Source organism: Uloborus diversus, chromosome 1 (assembly GCF_026930045.1).
Source record: "Uloborus diversus isolate 005 chromosome 1, Udiv.v.3.1, whole genome shotgun sequence".
NCBI lineage: Eukaryota > Metazoa > Arthropoda > Arachnida > Araneae > Uloboridae > Uloborus > Uloborus diversus.
The window spans coordinates 13,310,184-13,325,047 of NC_072731.1; the positions used below are offsets into that span (position 1 = coordinate 13,310,184).

At 31.5% G+C, this 14,864-nt stretch overlaps 1 protein-coding gene across 1 annotated transcript in view; it reads left to right on the plus strand.

Annotated features, from left to right (window-relative positions):
• LOC129228028 (cullin-associated NEDD8-dissociated protein 1-like) overlaps positions 1 to 14,864 on the plus strand; it is a 112,844-nt gene that overhangs the window by 24,511 nt on the left and 73,469 nt on the right. Inside the window, exons 5-8 of the mRNA XM_054862658.1 lie at positions 744 to 844; positions 3,310 to 3,376; positions 3,458 to 3,556; positions 7,671 to 7,797. Coding sequence (XP_054718633.1) covers positions 744 to 844; positions 3,310 to 3,376; positions 3,458 to 3,556; positions 7,671 to 7,797 — 394 coding nt within the window. The remainder of the gene's footprint in view (positions 1 to 743; positions 845 to 3,309; positions 3,377 to 3,457; positions 3,557 to 7,670; positions 7,798 to 14,864) is intronic.

The window sequence follows — 14,864 nt, forward strand, 5'->3', positions numbered from 1 at the left end:
TTGGTTCACTGTAAATCGCATATTTTTTTCAAAATTTTCAAAGATCTCTCTGTCAAAAATTTGTATTTTAAAATGGTGCGACAAGGATTTTTCTCAAAAAGTTGCATTTTGAGTTACTTAACAAGTTGGAACTGTTATACAACTCGGTAGCTCCCATAAAACTAGAGTTATAACATTTTAAAGCAAAAACTGCAAAATTTTCCCACACTCCCTGTAACTGCTTAACCACTCATTGTTCCACTATGAAAGTTTTTGGATGTATTCATCAAAATACATCACAAATCATTTATTTTACCCAAAAGTTTTGAAAAGACATTAACTGAAATTTGAAAATAAATAAATATAAAAAGAAGAAAAAAAAGAATTTATTTTTCTTCAAAATCTGTAATGTTATGTGTTAATTGGCTTTCAAATGAGCTTTTATATAATTCTGTAGCATACGCAGAACTTGAGTTATAACATTTTAAAACACTGCCGGCCAAAAAAAAAAAACGCTTTTTAGCAAATTTCAAATTAAATTAATATATACATGAAATTCAGTAAGATTTCTGAAAGTTTCATGAAAATTTGAGATGATCAGGTTGAGTTTTTTTTTTAGTTGATTTCACATGAAATAATCCAATTATAAGAAATCGTTCCATTTTATGTGATGATAAATTGTCAATACTTTAAAACTTTGTGATAAATCTTTTTAAATACTTATGGTATTAACAGCTTAAAATAGTTCTTTTTATTATTTTTAGGTTTAAAAACTGTTATTAGCGAGCTACCTCCCACATCTACTGCATTAGTTGCAAGTATTTGTAAAAAAATAACTGGAAGACTAAGCAATGCAATTTCAAAGGTATTGGTTTAGCTTATTTTTTCTTTCTGCAGTTTTTTGAATTTGTTTTGTTTTTTAAATTATCTTTGATGTGGAGTTAGAGATGTAAAATTTCCGGAAATTTTGAAGTGATGGAAAAAAGTTTTTTCTGGAAAAAATAAAAAAAATGATTTTTTTTTTATGAATAACATTAGGGTTTAATAGCTCTGTGTTCCTTGGAATATATAAAGGATTAAACATGAAAAAATATATGCAATCCACACATTTTCTTTTTCTGCTTGACCAAAATACACATAAAGGTAAGTTTCATTTAAAAAAAAAAACTTTTTGTTTTATAACTGAGAGCTTTCTTGTCAAAAACCAGAAATACGTCGAGTCGTCGTTCAACCAATAATATTGGAACCAACTTTAACTTGAAATAATAATTGTAAACTTTCAAACATGATTGATATTGTTTGAAAGAAAAATAAGTAATTTCCTTTCCTTGCAATGTAACTTGACTGTCTGAAAATGAAAGCTATTGAGTTTTGATTTTTTCCAATCCAGTCCAAGTCCAAATCAAAACTAAATTGGTTTTTCTTTCTCTCCAACAGAAATCGCAAACCAAAACTGTGTAATGGTTTCTAAAGCTGAACCAAAACGTAAACTGGAGTTTCAGTTTATTCATACGGCCATGCTAAGCACAGTAGTAAAAGCAGTCATTCCTGCACTTTTGAACAAAACTGAGTTATTATAACCAAGTTTTTCTCTGTTTCGTATTTTACTTGATAAATAAAACGTTTTAGGGTCATTTGATCAGGAGCTAACTGTTTAAAAAATTCTGAAAAAAAAAAAAAAAAGACGCATCTGAATCAAATATATGTAAGAGCCAAACTTATAACAGAATATCTCTGCTTGACCTCAGTTGCATATTCCACTTTTGTGCTTAGAATGGCAGTATACAGGATGTGGCATTTCATTTTAATGAGTCTCTTATTTGCTTTTGTCTCTCACTTTATTAGAAAATAATTTACTATGTATCTTCAAGTTAATGCATTGTTTTTCGGTTTTCTTACAATTTTAAGCAAAAGACCTGCTATTTTAAAATTGTTCAACCAAGTAGAACAACAGTTTGATTGCTTGTTATGCTTTGGCAAACAGTATTAGATGCGGTATGGCGCTTCAAGTGGCTTGGAAATGATAGTCAATGTCTAGAATGTGTACAAAAATGAACAGTGAACATTTCAGTTAATCGTTAGGTCATCCAAAAGTGAGTTGGATGAAACCTTTGGATTTCCACGAGAGAAGTCATTCATGAGATGGGGAATTTGTGACTAAGTTCACTCTAGTAGGGCTTGACTGTATTATTACTGCTAAGCTTTTGGGCATTTTAGAGCTGATGTGCACTTGATAATATCAAATGTAGTATCAGGTTCAACTTCAACACCCTTTTAGATGGTTAGTTCAAAAAGTTAAATATGCTGTATTTTATTTTAAAACTTGCAAGTAGACTATAATATATAAATTGATAAATTCAAGCAATTATTTCAAGACTTCAATAATCCTCTTAATCTCTCTCAATTAAAAAAAATGAGTAAATAAAATTAGTGGTAGTAAGTTGCAAAAAAAAAAAAAAAAAAAGAAAAGAAAAGAAAAAAAGTTATACTTTGCAAAGGGTAGAAGTTAATAAGTAGATCAAATGAAAGTAACAAACAAGCTAAAGAAAAATATAAAAATTTTATCAGTAAAAGATTGAAATTTTTTTTGTAAGTTTTAAGTTTCATCCCATACATTTTATAAATGACTGTCCTCTCTCCCTTAAGGGCCATTCCACTGAAAACGGTAAATTTGTCCCGCACGTGACGCTTCATATATTTCATGAAAAATAATAATTTAAAAGGATGAGTAACAAAATTTTGTTGCTTATAAAATCACAAATGCATGTGTGACTTCTTAAGGAAAAACTTTCTTCAAAAATTATTTCTTTTTTATGAAATATAAATAGCACGTAAACCGTCACGTGCAGGACAAAATGACCATTTTCAATGGAATGGGCATATACATATTTTTTTTCAATGGCTTAAATAATTATTTCTAAACTAATGAGATATGTTTCCTTTACGTTGGAACCATAGCTTTAAAAATCTACAATTTGTTTCGTCATTGCTGTATTAATAGAGCAAAAATATTATCTTATTCATAAGCAAGTTACCAGAGGTTGACTTTGGATGTCCCGCACGTGACGCAGGCAAATAAATTATTTTAAATAATAAAATTGTTGAATAAAAATATAATTGTGTCAGGAGTATCTTTGTATCAAATGTGAAGATTAAAAAAATTGCTTACTTCTGTTTCATTAAAATATTAAGAGAAATGACGAAATGTTAATGAAATTTAAGCGTATTTTTGTCCCGCACGTGACGGTGGAATGGCCCTAAGTCTTAAGTCCAAACATTCAAAGCTGATTAAGAAACTACTCACATTCTAATCTATTTTATTTTTAACAGCAGGAAGACGTGTCTGTTCAATTGGAAGCGCTTGACATTCTTAGTGATTTATTAAGTAGATTTGGAGGTTTGTATATCCCTTATTTGTAATTTCTTTCTATAAGCAGTATTGTGTATGAGTTCATTTACTATTCAAATTGTGTCTTAGGTTTGCTCATAAACTTTCATCTTTCAATCCAAGAAGCATTACTACCGCAATTAGCAAGTCAAAGATTAGCTGTTCGCAAAAGATCAATTACAGCTATTGGTAAGTTCTCACTGCTGTTCTTCAATATGTATTGTTATAAACAGCTTATAAGCACTAAAAATTTATTTTCTTTTTTTTAACTTCTGAAAAGTACTCTTATTGTCATTTAGTTCAGACCACTATTTATTTATTTCTGTTGCTGACAACAAATTGGATTACTGTAATTTTTTTCACTCTTTAACATAACATATGCCTTTTGAATTGATGCTAGGGATGCGTTAATTGTTCGGCGGAAAAAAATATTTTCCAAAATAATTTTTTAAAGCATACATTCAGTAAAAAACTATGAGAATGCATTTGTTCACAATAAATAAGTAATTTTCTGCAAACATTACTATAACATATAGTACGAAAGTGTACAGAGTAAAAACAAAACAAATAGTTTTGAAAGTACGTAAAATTGAATGAAATATTAAAGTGTTCATTTCCTAAATTTATGTTAGAATACCCTCATCCCAGCCTTTGATAACACAAACTTTTTTTCAGTTATTTTGTCCTTCTAACTATACATGTGATTACATTATGCATTTTACAACTTCCCTTTAAATTATTAGTTTTTGATTCACCAAAAAATTGAATTATTATTAAATATCACTTGATTAAAAAAAGAAATATGTCACACTTTATTGTGATTTTTTTAAACAAAGTAATGGTTGAAGTAATGTTATTTTTTATTTTATTTATTCATTTATTTATTTTTTTCAATTTTGAATAAATATACACATGTATATTGTAAACATCGCTGCAGCAATTTTCTTGTGTCAATAATTTTCTCCTTAACTTCTTTATGAAGAATAAAAGCCTTGGATTAAATGTCTCCTAATAACTAAAGAATAACTTTTTATTAAAAGTGATCCTAAATTAGTCAGCTGACCACAGTCTACCTCCTGATATTTTTACATTTTCATGTCTAGTTAACATAATGTAATTTTATTGACAATAATATGAATTGGATGAAATTTTGAAATTATTTTGGGGAAATTAGGCAAGTGGATAAAAATAAATTCTCTCTCAGAAATAAACTATTAATTATTACTAAACTCAAAATTATTAGAGAAAAATATGATGGAGAAATTTGTAGCATTCAAATTAATTATTATGATCATTAATCGGCCAATTATTAACAGCTGATTAATCAGTAATCGGCCAATTTTCTTATTGGCGCATCCCTAATTGATGCATTAAGTAATAAACTAGTATTAGTTTAGGTTAAGAATAATAAGAATAATATTTTTGATGCATCCTGAAATCTTACTAAATTTAGAATTTTATGTAATTGCAAATTAATTGCATCTAGTGCAATTATGAAACTAAAGTGAGTTTTTAAATGTTGAAATATTCAATCACGTGAATCCTTTCTAATCAGTCATCATGTTCAGTTTCATTAAATTTCGCTGTTAAAACAACTCGATTACCAAAATTTTCAATTGTCTGTGGTACATACAGCCTGAGTAAAAACTTTGAGGCCAGTAAAAAAATTTTGAGAAAACGGAAAACTGAAAGTGAAAGGTTTTAAATATTATTGAATCGTTAATTATTAATGTTCATTTGTAAGTAATAGCACAATAGAAAGGTTTTGTGAAGTATGCAACTACCAGAAAAAAAGTGGTATATTCAAAGTTAGTATTTCAGCCGGAGTAATAACTTTAAAGCCACCAGTATTTCTTAAAAACTAAATGTACATATACTGGAATAAATATCACAGCAGTTAATAAGAATTTGGAAACCTTTCAACTTGTAATTTTTTCATTAACTTCATCCAAATTTTGTGCTGTTTGTGCAGATGTCGAAAGGTAAGAAGCTAACTGATCATAAAAGAAGACAGACTGTAGAAGGTTCTTCAACAGGAATGAGTAGCTGTACCATTGTGATAAAAAATAGGGAGATAGAAGACTGTAGTCAATATTTTTTTAGATTGAAAGACAATAATTGTAAAAAGAACGCTGGTGGAAGACCTAGATCTTAGTCCTCAAGTGATGAAAGAAGAGTCAGCATGATTTCGAACGACTCTTTTTCCCCAAAATTAGTCCGACTCCGACTTCACAGCCCTGATTAGAAGGTGTGAAAGTTTGATTTATGCAGCAAAATTGGCTAAGCCTCAGTTATTGAATAGACACAAAATAGAGCGTTTGAACTTTAACCAGAAAGTCTAAACCTAATTTAACCGATAAAGACAAATGATTTTTTCTGACGAAAAAAAGTGGAATTTGAATGGACCAGACAGATGGAAGAACTATTGGCATGATTTACGAAATGTAAAAAAAAAATATTTTCCAAGAAGCGCCAATCAGGTAAAATCAATTCACAAGCATATCAAAATGTCCTCACAAATCATTTTTTACCAAATGCTGAGTTTATTGCTGGAAAAAATTGGAAATATCAGCAGGACAATGCATTTGTCCATTCGAGTAACAGTACAAAAAGTTGGTTCCAAGTAAACAATGTTGAAACTTTGAAACTGTCAGCTAAGTTTCCTGATCTCAAACCAACCGAGATCTTATTGGGTGACTTAGCAAGACGAGTTTATGCAAATGGGAGACATTTTACTTCATTAATAGAGCTGAAATCTACTGTCGAAAATGAATGGTACAAAACAGATGCCGAATTTTGTCAAAAACTTGTTTCATCTATGAAAACAAGAAGATTTGAAGTAATTCGAAGAAGTGGCTCCTACACAAACTTCTAAGTGTTTCTATTTTTTTTTCTTCCTGTGCTTTTTTCTATGCTGGCCTAAAAGATTTTACTCAGGCTCAAATGCTGATCTGTAATATTTTTTGATAAAGAAATAATTACAAGTGATTTTTTTTTTGTCTTTTTTACTTGAATTTAAGGTTAATAATTATCACTCAAATAATGTTTTGATCCTCAGTTGAAGATAGGCCCAATTTCTCAAAAAATTTCACTCGCCTGAAAGTTTTTACTCCAACTGTATATATATATATATATATATATATATATATATGCAATTTTTTTTTTTTGTGGAACATTTTATGTGCCCAATTCAAATCCACTCTTTTTTGTCATGAGTTTGAAAAGCAATACAAACAGACCTAATTCAAGTCAAAGTAGTGGATGAAATTATTCATTTCAGGTTCTTTTCTTCCTGGTGTTATCTGCTGGGTTTTAAGATTCATTTCTGGTTTAGAAAGCTGAAAATACTTTGCTAATTTACATTACTTTGATTATTATTATTATTTTGTGATACTTTAATCATTGTCATGCAAATTCTGCAAAATGCATACTAATATCTTATTAATTAAAAAAAGGTAATATTACAATCATTTATTTAATATTACAATGATTACAATAAGTTCTAACTGTTATATAAGTTCTAACAGTATAAACTATTCTAAATATTTTTTAATGTTAGGTAAAATTAAGTCAAGTATTAATTTTCCCATTCAAACTCATCACATCTGCCTCAACTCCAATCAGGGTTTAAGGTGGCTTTAAAAGTTCTTTAGCATAAAAGCTAAAATTGAGTGGAAAATTTTAGCAAAATGCTAAAATGTTACACATTCTCATTAGTTCAATGACATATATGCCTCAGTGTGTTTCATCTCCAGTTAAAAATAAAATTCATATTTCAACTGAGACATCTTTGAAGAAATAAGTGCAACAGCTATTTTTTAAACATAAAATAAAAAAAAAAGGAAACACATGTTTAGTTTTTAGAACCTTGCAGTCCCCTCCTCCTAATAATGCAGTTATTGGGTGGACATAATGCCGGATAAAACTCAAGTTTATTAAACTTAATAGCAGTTTAAACATCTTAGTTAAGATTTGAAAAGAATTAAGTTAATTATTGCCGTGCTTCCTCTCTGAGATCATACATTTTTATTTTGTTTAAAAAATTAATTTATTATTTGAGCAAAAAAGCATTGTTTTATTTTCACAACTGAAATAGTGTTTTCGCATTTTGAGGAAAATGCAACTGTAGCGGAAATCTTGATTCCAATTGAGCAAAATATCCCAATGTGATGTTCTTAACGCATATTTTGTTATGATTGTATATTTGTTAATATCAAAATTAATGTGGCAGTAAAAGATCTTAGCTGTGTTTTGAAAAGAAAAAAAATCAGTAAAATATGCAAATAAATATGTTTATTTGTAGGTTATCTTGTAATGAGTTGTAGTCAAAATCTTTTTAACAAATTGATTGATGTTCTTTTGGAAGAGTTGAGTCAAAATAACAATACTTCTACAACTAGGACCCATATTCAAGCAATTGCTGCAATTAGGTATTTTATTACTATATTTAATATCAGTGAATTTCTTTTCTTTTCTTTTTTTTTTTTTTTATATATTTTTGACTATCATTTTTGGAAAATGAAAATATATTTTAATCTATGTATTTCTTTTTTTCGTGTGTTTGTAATCATAAGGCTTTTAAACAGCTGAACCAATTTTGATCACATTTTTTATGTTTAAGTTGATCCAAGAATGGTTTAGATTGTCAGTAAATCAAATCGGAAACATTTTTTTAAATTAATTAATTTAAACGTTGGATAGTTATATCTCCTAAATGATTAATATTTATTTTAACCTATTGTTGAGCGAGAACTAAAATTAATATTTAACCCGTTTCCAAAGGACAATAAGAAAGCCAGCTCTGCTTTTCGTAATGAAATTTGTTACTATAATATGTCAGTTAAGAATAGATAAACCGTAGAGAGAGAGAGAGTGAAGTCTTTATTTTCTGAAAGCAAAGATTTTAGGTCCCGTGATACATTTTAAAGTAAAGTACTGTAAGGTTCACGCAAAATGTGTCTTCTGTCGTCGTAGTTGAACCGATACCGATTTGAATGATACCGAATCGGTGCTCTAGTCTTTCCTAACTGAATGATCAGAAAGTACCGTACCTAGCAACATTTGTTTCTCGGCTCAAATTCAGCTGAGTTTTGGCACCAATGGCAAGAATACTTTAAGGGTTACCAAACTAATCAGTACATTATTAAAGGAAAAGATAGTGGAATTTAAAGACGAAAGAAATTTTTTTTTAGTCCAGATAAATTACAACAGGGTACCTGTGTACACAAAAGATCAGTGCAGTGGAAGATTTTTGTCTTTGGTGGAAAGAACAAATTAGGCCAGAGTTTCCCTAACTTCAGACCTCCGTGGACCCCCTCCAGAAAAATCACGAACTCCACGAATCACCCCCCCCCCCCCCGGCGTGAGCAAAAGAAAACATGATTTGACACACTCAAATCTATTTTTTCTAATACATTTTTACTCTTTTTTCCCTTTAATTTTATTTATTCATTCTGTATATTTTTCAGAGCCCTTGTATGGTTTTCATTTTTTACAATTTTATTTTGCGCTATCATGGAAGTAAAATTCTATTTAAAATTCAATTACGAATAAAAATGTTTTATCTGAAGTATGATATCCCAGCTGAAAAAATATGCCTTATATTTGCATTTTACTTAATATAGTCCGGTCAATTTAGACAATGGAAATAACAAAAATTCCGGGAAAGCTAAATTTTTGTAGAGACCTTGGGTTTAGCATTACAAATAAAGTGCCAAAAGTCCCCATCGATCCCATGTGCGCTAAAAAAGTTATTCGGGGTCAAAGGTCAAAATTTTAGGTTTTATCGATTTTTCTCAAAATCGAAAAGTACCTCAGACCAAAGTTGTAGATCTCAAAATTCTCTATAAAAATGGTTCTTATGATTTTTTTTCTCCAAGACCAAACCTTCCTAGATATTGCGTACTCTCAAAAGACAGCCAGTCATGTACAGAATCCCCTCTACTCGCATGGCCTTGAATAACACTGGCTATTCTAGTCCGTGTGGCATCGTTCACGTACCCAGAGGTGCCCAACCCACTAAAACCACTAAGAGCAAAGGCGCACCCCCCTTATTTTCGCGGAAATCCCCCTCAAAAGCATGCCTCCCCCCCAAATAAAAAATACCCCTCAAAACAATCCCCCTAAAAATTTCGATGGCGCAGTCTGGGCCATGACCCCTCCTAGGGGGGGGGGAGGGCACCCCTGACGTACCTGCTTCTTTTAGAGTTAAACGTGCAGTTCGAGTGAATAAACGTATTTATCACAAGCGTCTACTGTTGTTTGTGCTGATTAATATTCAAGAAAAATGTCACAATTTCGCTTTATTTGCAATAAACTTTTGACTGAAGGTGAAACTGTTGTGCTGGGCAGCTGTGGAATGCCAACTTTAATCGATGCAAGTCTCGGGAGAAGTGATAAGAATGCTAATTATTTAAGAAGTCAAAAGTCCGTTACAATTCGCGTGGATTGCAGAAAATCATACACCCGGAAAAATTCAATCTCTGCAGCAAAGTGAGGATAAAGAGGCTAGCACTTCAAAAGTAAGTTCTCCTCGTACTGTAGCGCGATTAAGTGAATTTGAATCCAGCTTTTGTTTTTAAAAACACTGCTTATTTTGGGGCTGTAAAGCGGATGAGGAGGCTGAGAAGAAGAAAACGCAGAATAATGAAAGAAAAATTCATAAAGCAGCGACTAAATCATACGCAAAACTAAAACGTGCAAGAGCAGCTTTTGACACACCTCAGAACGATCTTTAGCTAATTTTAAAAGGGATTCTTTGAATGTAAGTGTGGAAACTTTATAAATTTTTCTGCGATAATTTAGCGTTTTGTTCTTCTCAGCCTCTTCATCCGCTTCCTCGCCACAAAATAAGCAGTGTTTTTTACAACAAAAGCTGACTCAGATTCACTTAATCCCGCTCTTGTTCAAGGTGAACTTACTTTTGAAGTACTGGCCATGCTCATTAGGGTGGATTGAAAAAAATCAAAATCTGATAAACGCTAAGTAATAGCCGGAAAAGTTGCCTTTTGTAGAGATATTTGGTTCAACAAAAGGATTTTGACCGCAAAAAATATCTTGAGGTGTCGCTCGCGCCTCGAAGTTGATTATAAATGCATAAAAACTGGAAAAAGTTGTAATAATTTCATCAAATATCAAAATTTGAGAAATTTGATGTTATCGCTCTTAAGAGCAGACCTTTTGTGTAGATTACACATTGCATAAGATCATTTTAATAATAAACTGTATTTTAAAGTTCCACACATGCGTTGAGTCTTGAATTTGACTAATATAGTCAGAATTGAATAACATCGTGTTGCTCCGTACTTAGAGGAAAAAAAATTAGAAGTTATGATTTGTAAAAGTTTGCTTTCATATTAATTAATTCTTACATAGATATGAAAAAAAAAGTAATAAAAGCATTTCTTATCTAGTAAAAAAAATGTTTAATTCTCCACTTAGCAGATAACTTTGGCTCAAAATGTCAAATTTACCTATGATAGAGAACAAAAGTTAAGTATAAAAATTTTAAAATAATGTGGCTTGCAACAGCCCACATCAGTCACCCTTTGAAACAAAATACGTTGCTAAAGAAATTTTAATGGGTTTTGAGCCCTCAAACCGTAACCACATTGATTACAATAAAACATAAGTTTGGCATGCGACTTGAGCTATTTTACTTCTCATAATTTTCAGTCGTGGTTGAAATTGTGGCTTGATGGTATTGTGGCTTAATATTTCTAGATTCTAATCTAACTCGAATAAATCCATCCCTTTTGGTTAGGCAGCAAACTGTACCTGATATTTATTTTTCTTATTTTACCTACCGTCTCACTGCATTAGTATGACATGTGAGGTTTTGAGTACCTGACACTTCTTTTTCTTATTTTACCTATCGTCTCGCTGCTTTAGTATGACGTGAAGTTTTGAAAACCATACTACTAAGTAGGTACGCTACCAAGCAATTTCTTTCGAAGTTTTATCGGAAGTCCCTTTTTTGAAAGAGGGAGCTACCGAGTTTTACCAGTTCTGCTTATCGATGAGCTCATAGCAGTCTCTCTGCTTCAAAATTGAAATCTGGAATTATACATGTTCATTGTCCATCTTCGAACTGATCGTCGTAATCCGTCTTGAAACAAGTTCTCTGATGATGGTCATCCGCAGTGCCTAGTGCTATATTTTTTAGATTCTCAAAGTAACTAGTTTGCAGAACAAGAGCTGATGATCCAAACATAGTACGATAACAAGTTTAAAAAATTCGATTGTATAGCGAAAATTTACAATTTCAGATTTTAACTTGAGTTCTTTGATAAGCAGAAGTGGGAAAACTCGGATCATCTTCTTAAAAAAAGGAATATCAGATAAAACTTCAAAAGAAATGGTGCTTGAGGGCGTAACTACTGAATTATATGATTTCCAATACCTTACGTTATACTAAAGCAGTGAGACGATGCGTAAATTAGACAAAGAAGCGTCAAACACAGTTTGTTGTCTAACCAAGAGAGATGGATTTCTTAGAGTCAGATTAGAATCCAGAAATCTTACTCACAATGTATCACTAAGGCCAAACATTGTCAGAAGTCAAGATAATAATGTGACTCGCCAGCCAAACTATGTTTTATTGTATGAAATGCCCAAGGTCCCTACAAAATTTTAGCTTTCCCGGAATTTTTGTCATTTGATCACTATTTTTATGTCTAAATTGACCGGGCTAATATAGTTTTGTAACTACAGTCGACTCCCGCTACAACCGGATTCGACTTACGCGGAGTAGCTATAACACAAGTTTTTCACGAGCAACAAATTTTAGAACTAAAGCTAATTTCTCGCTTGCAACACAAAAATATTTGAAAAGGAATCGTGATATTAAGTGTCAGCTTTGTTATTGACTACTAAATATTGACTTTGTGAATGTACTTTCCTCATTTTAGCATCACTGATTTGTGCAAGTTCCCACACTAGTCTAAACATCGCTTTGTTAGTGTGTATATATAACCACTCCTCATTTTTCATTTATTAACTCTAAATATGAAAGGTGATAAAATATTGTAGCATTTAGGCCCGCTGTTTCATCTAAAGTTTGTGAAGATGGAAAAGTTTGAGACAATTTAAAAAAAGATAAAGATTTTTGATACGCTTGAACAACTAAAAGTGGATCAAAGGTCACACGACAATAAGGTATGAGTGAATCTTTCATACTTGCAATTGCAAGTCAAGAGTAGGCAATCTGTGTACGTTCAGAACTTAGTTTTAATATAAAGCTCTCAGAGTATTGTCTAAGCAAAATGCAAACAGTAAGAAATTGGAATCTGCTCTTGTTTAATCTGCTCACTAGGATTATAGAGACCTTAAAAGAGGTATGTTACCACAAATGGAAATGTTATAAAAGTAAATTCGAAGCTACTGTGTTTCAAAATTTATTAGAATATTGATTAGATTGTGCAGCATATATCATCTTCAATTTTTAGGCTATTCATGCAACTATAATTGTATCTACTATACAATACTATTATAATGCAGCGCTTTCTTATTACTAAATGCTCTACTTACCGTACTGTTTTATTTATGTCGCTCTCTCCTATTGATCATTGGTTTTGTGCATCGTAACAGTATTTTATGTTGAATATTGCAGCTTTTTTAAAAACACAGTAAAAATTTAGCTCTTTATGTAAAAAATAGTAATACGTAATTAAAAAATGGTCTAAAGTAGTTTGAAAGTATGTTTAAAAATGTCTAAAATAATTGGGCATGTTAATTAAAAAAAATCATATATGCACCCCTTTTCCACAATGTGAGAGGGTCTTGGAACGCATCCCTCGCGTAAGTCAGGATCCGACTGTATATGAACTTTGCCATGTACACAAAATTAATGTGTAGTGTGTTTGCTCCTTAGAGTTCCGGGGGGGGGGAGGATGCTGCATCCTGCATGTACTTAAGCAATATATTTTTTTTAATTCCTCATAAATTTATTTGAAACTTTCTTTTTGAGTTAAAATACCGTTACTCGTCCTTCAATCTCAATTATATTCAACGTTTTAGCTAGATAGCACCGCGGACCCCCCGGCATGGACTCGCGGACCCTTGGGGATTCACAGACCACAGTTTGGGAAACTCTGAATTAAGCAATATATGAAGATCATTCAAGTACAAAAGGAAAGATAGTAAGCGAGACAAATGCTCAGCAAGAGAGTGGGATTTAAAAATTTTCGTTCAAACGATCAGACCGCTAATTGGTCGGAATTTGCTTCGCTTTATGATCGACTGGATTACAGTAACGTGATTGCTTGCAGACTTTGGCCTTTCGATTGTTTTATTCTTTTTCATATGGGGGCGTTGCAGCAGGACAGGGTTCGTACGGATCATGGAAATCCTGGAAAGTCATGGAAAAAAAATAACAGAATTTCAGACCTGGAAAAGTCATGGAAAATTGAAATTTTCATTGAAAGTTATGGAAATTTATTTCAAGTCATGGAAAAATGTCCTGGACAAAGAGAAAGGAACAGTAACTAAAGGAGCATTAGAAATCTTGAGTTATTTAACAGTATAGCACATAAAAGCTATTAAAAGTGGCAAATTGAGCGATCCAAAAATTAAAATCTGAATTTTGAAATCTCATTGCATCCACTTCTGTCGCTGCCGCTTGCCATTTTTTGCGATGTGATTTTACTGCCTGGCCATCACTTGTTTTGAATTTTCTGTTATTTTCAACCCTTCTTATGTTTCATATTCTGTAGTAGCAAAATTTCGCGTTCTTAGTTTTGCCACGCCCACTCAAAAAAAGCAATTCAGTTGCATGCGAGTTCGATTCCATCACTTGTAAGAACTTTATCATTAAAATTTTCAGAGCTTATCTTAATTTGTTGAATGTTTTAGAAAATAAAGATTTTAAGTCAGGCGACGGAATACAGAAAAAGAGGAATTCTAATGCTCTAAAACAGCCGTATGCCCAACATACGGCACGAAAAACTAAACCATGCGACCCACTGCTACGTTCACTGTCGGGAATTAAACGTGTTCTGGAATTTCTGTACCTATTAATTTATATGCATTTGAAAATATGCAAATTTGTAAAAAAACAAACATACTTTTGAATCAGAAGATAGATTCATTACTGAATGGTTTTTTCAAAAAAGATCTGGTTTGGAAACATACAGAACTAAACTATGTGGCTTTACTTTAAAGAACCAAAATACTGTCAAGTTACGTGGATGATTAAAGGCACTGTTGACACTAAAAGGTAACTTTTGAAGCAAATTTATTGAAACTTAGTGATGACTCATTCAACCTTTGTCCCATTCAATATCATTCTGCCTGTTTTTTTTAAAAAAATCTGACATATAAGCATCATCATATTTGCTTCACTGCATTTTTAGTTTACTTAAATTTTTATGATGAAGAAAAATAAGAACAGTTTAGTTTTTTAAGTGTGCACTTATATTTTTTCCACAACGATTAAGTGCTTCAATGAGTCTGTGGCATTCATATAGACGTTTTGCTAATGCTCATTTCCAAATATTAC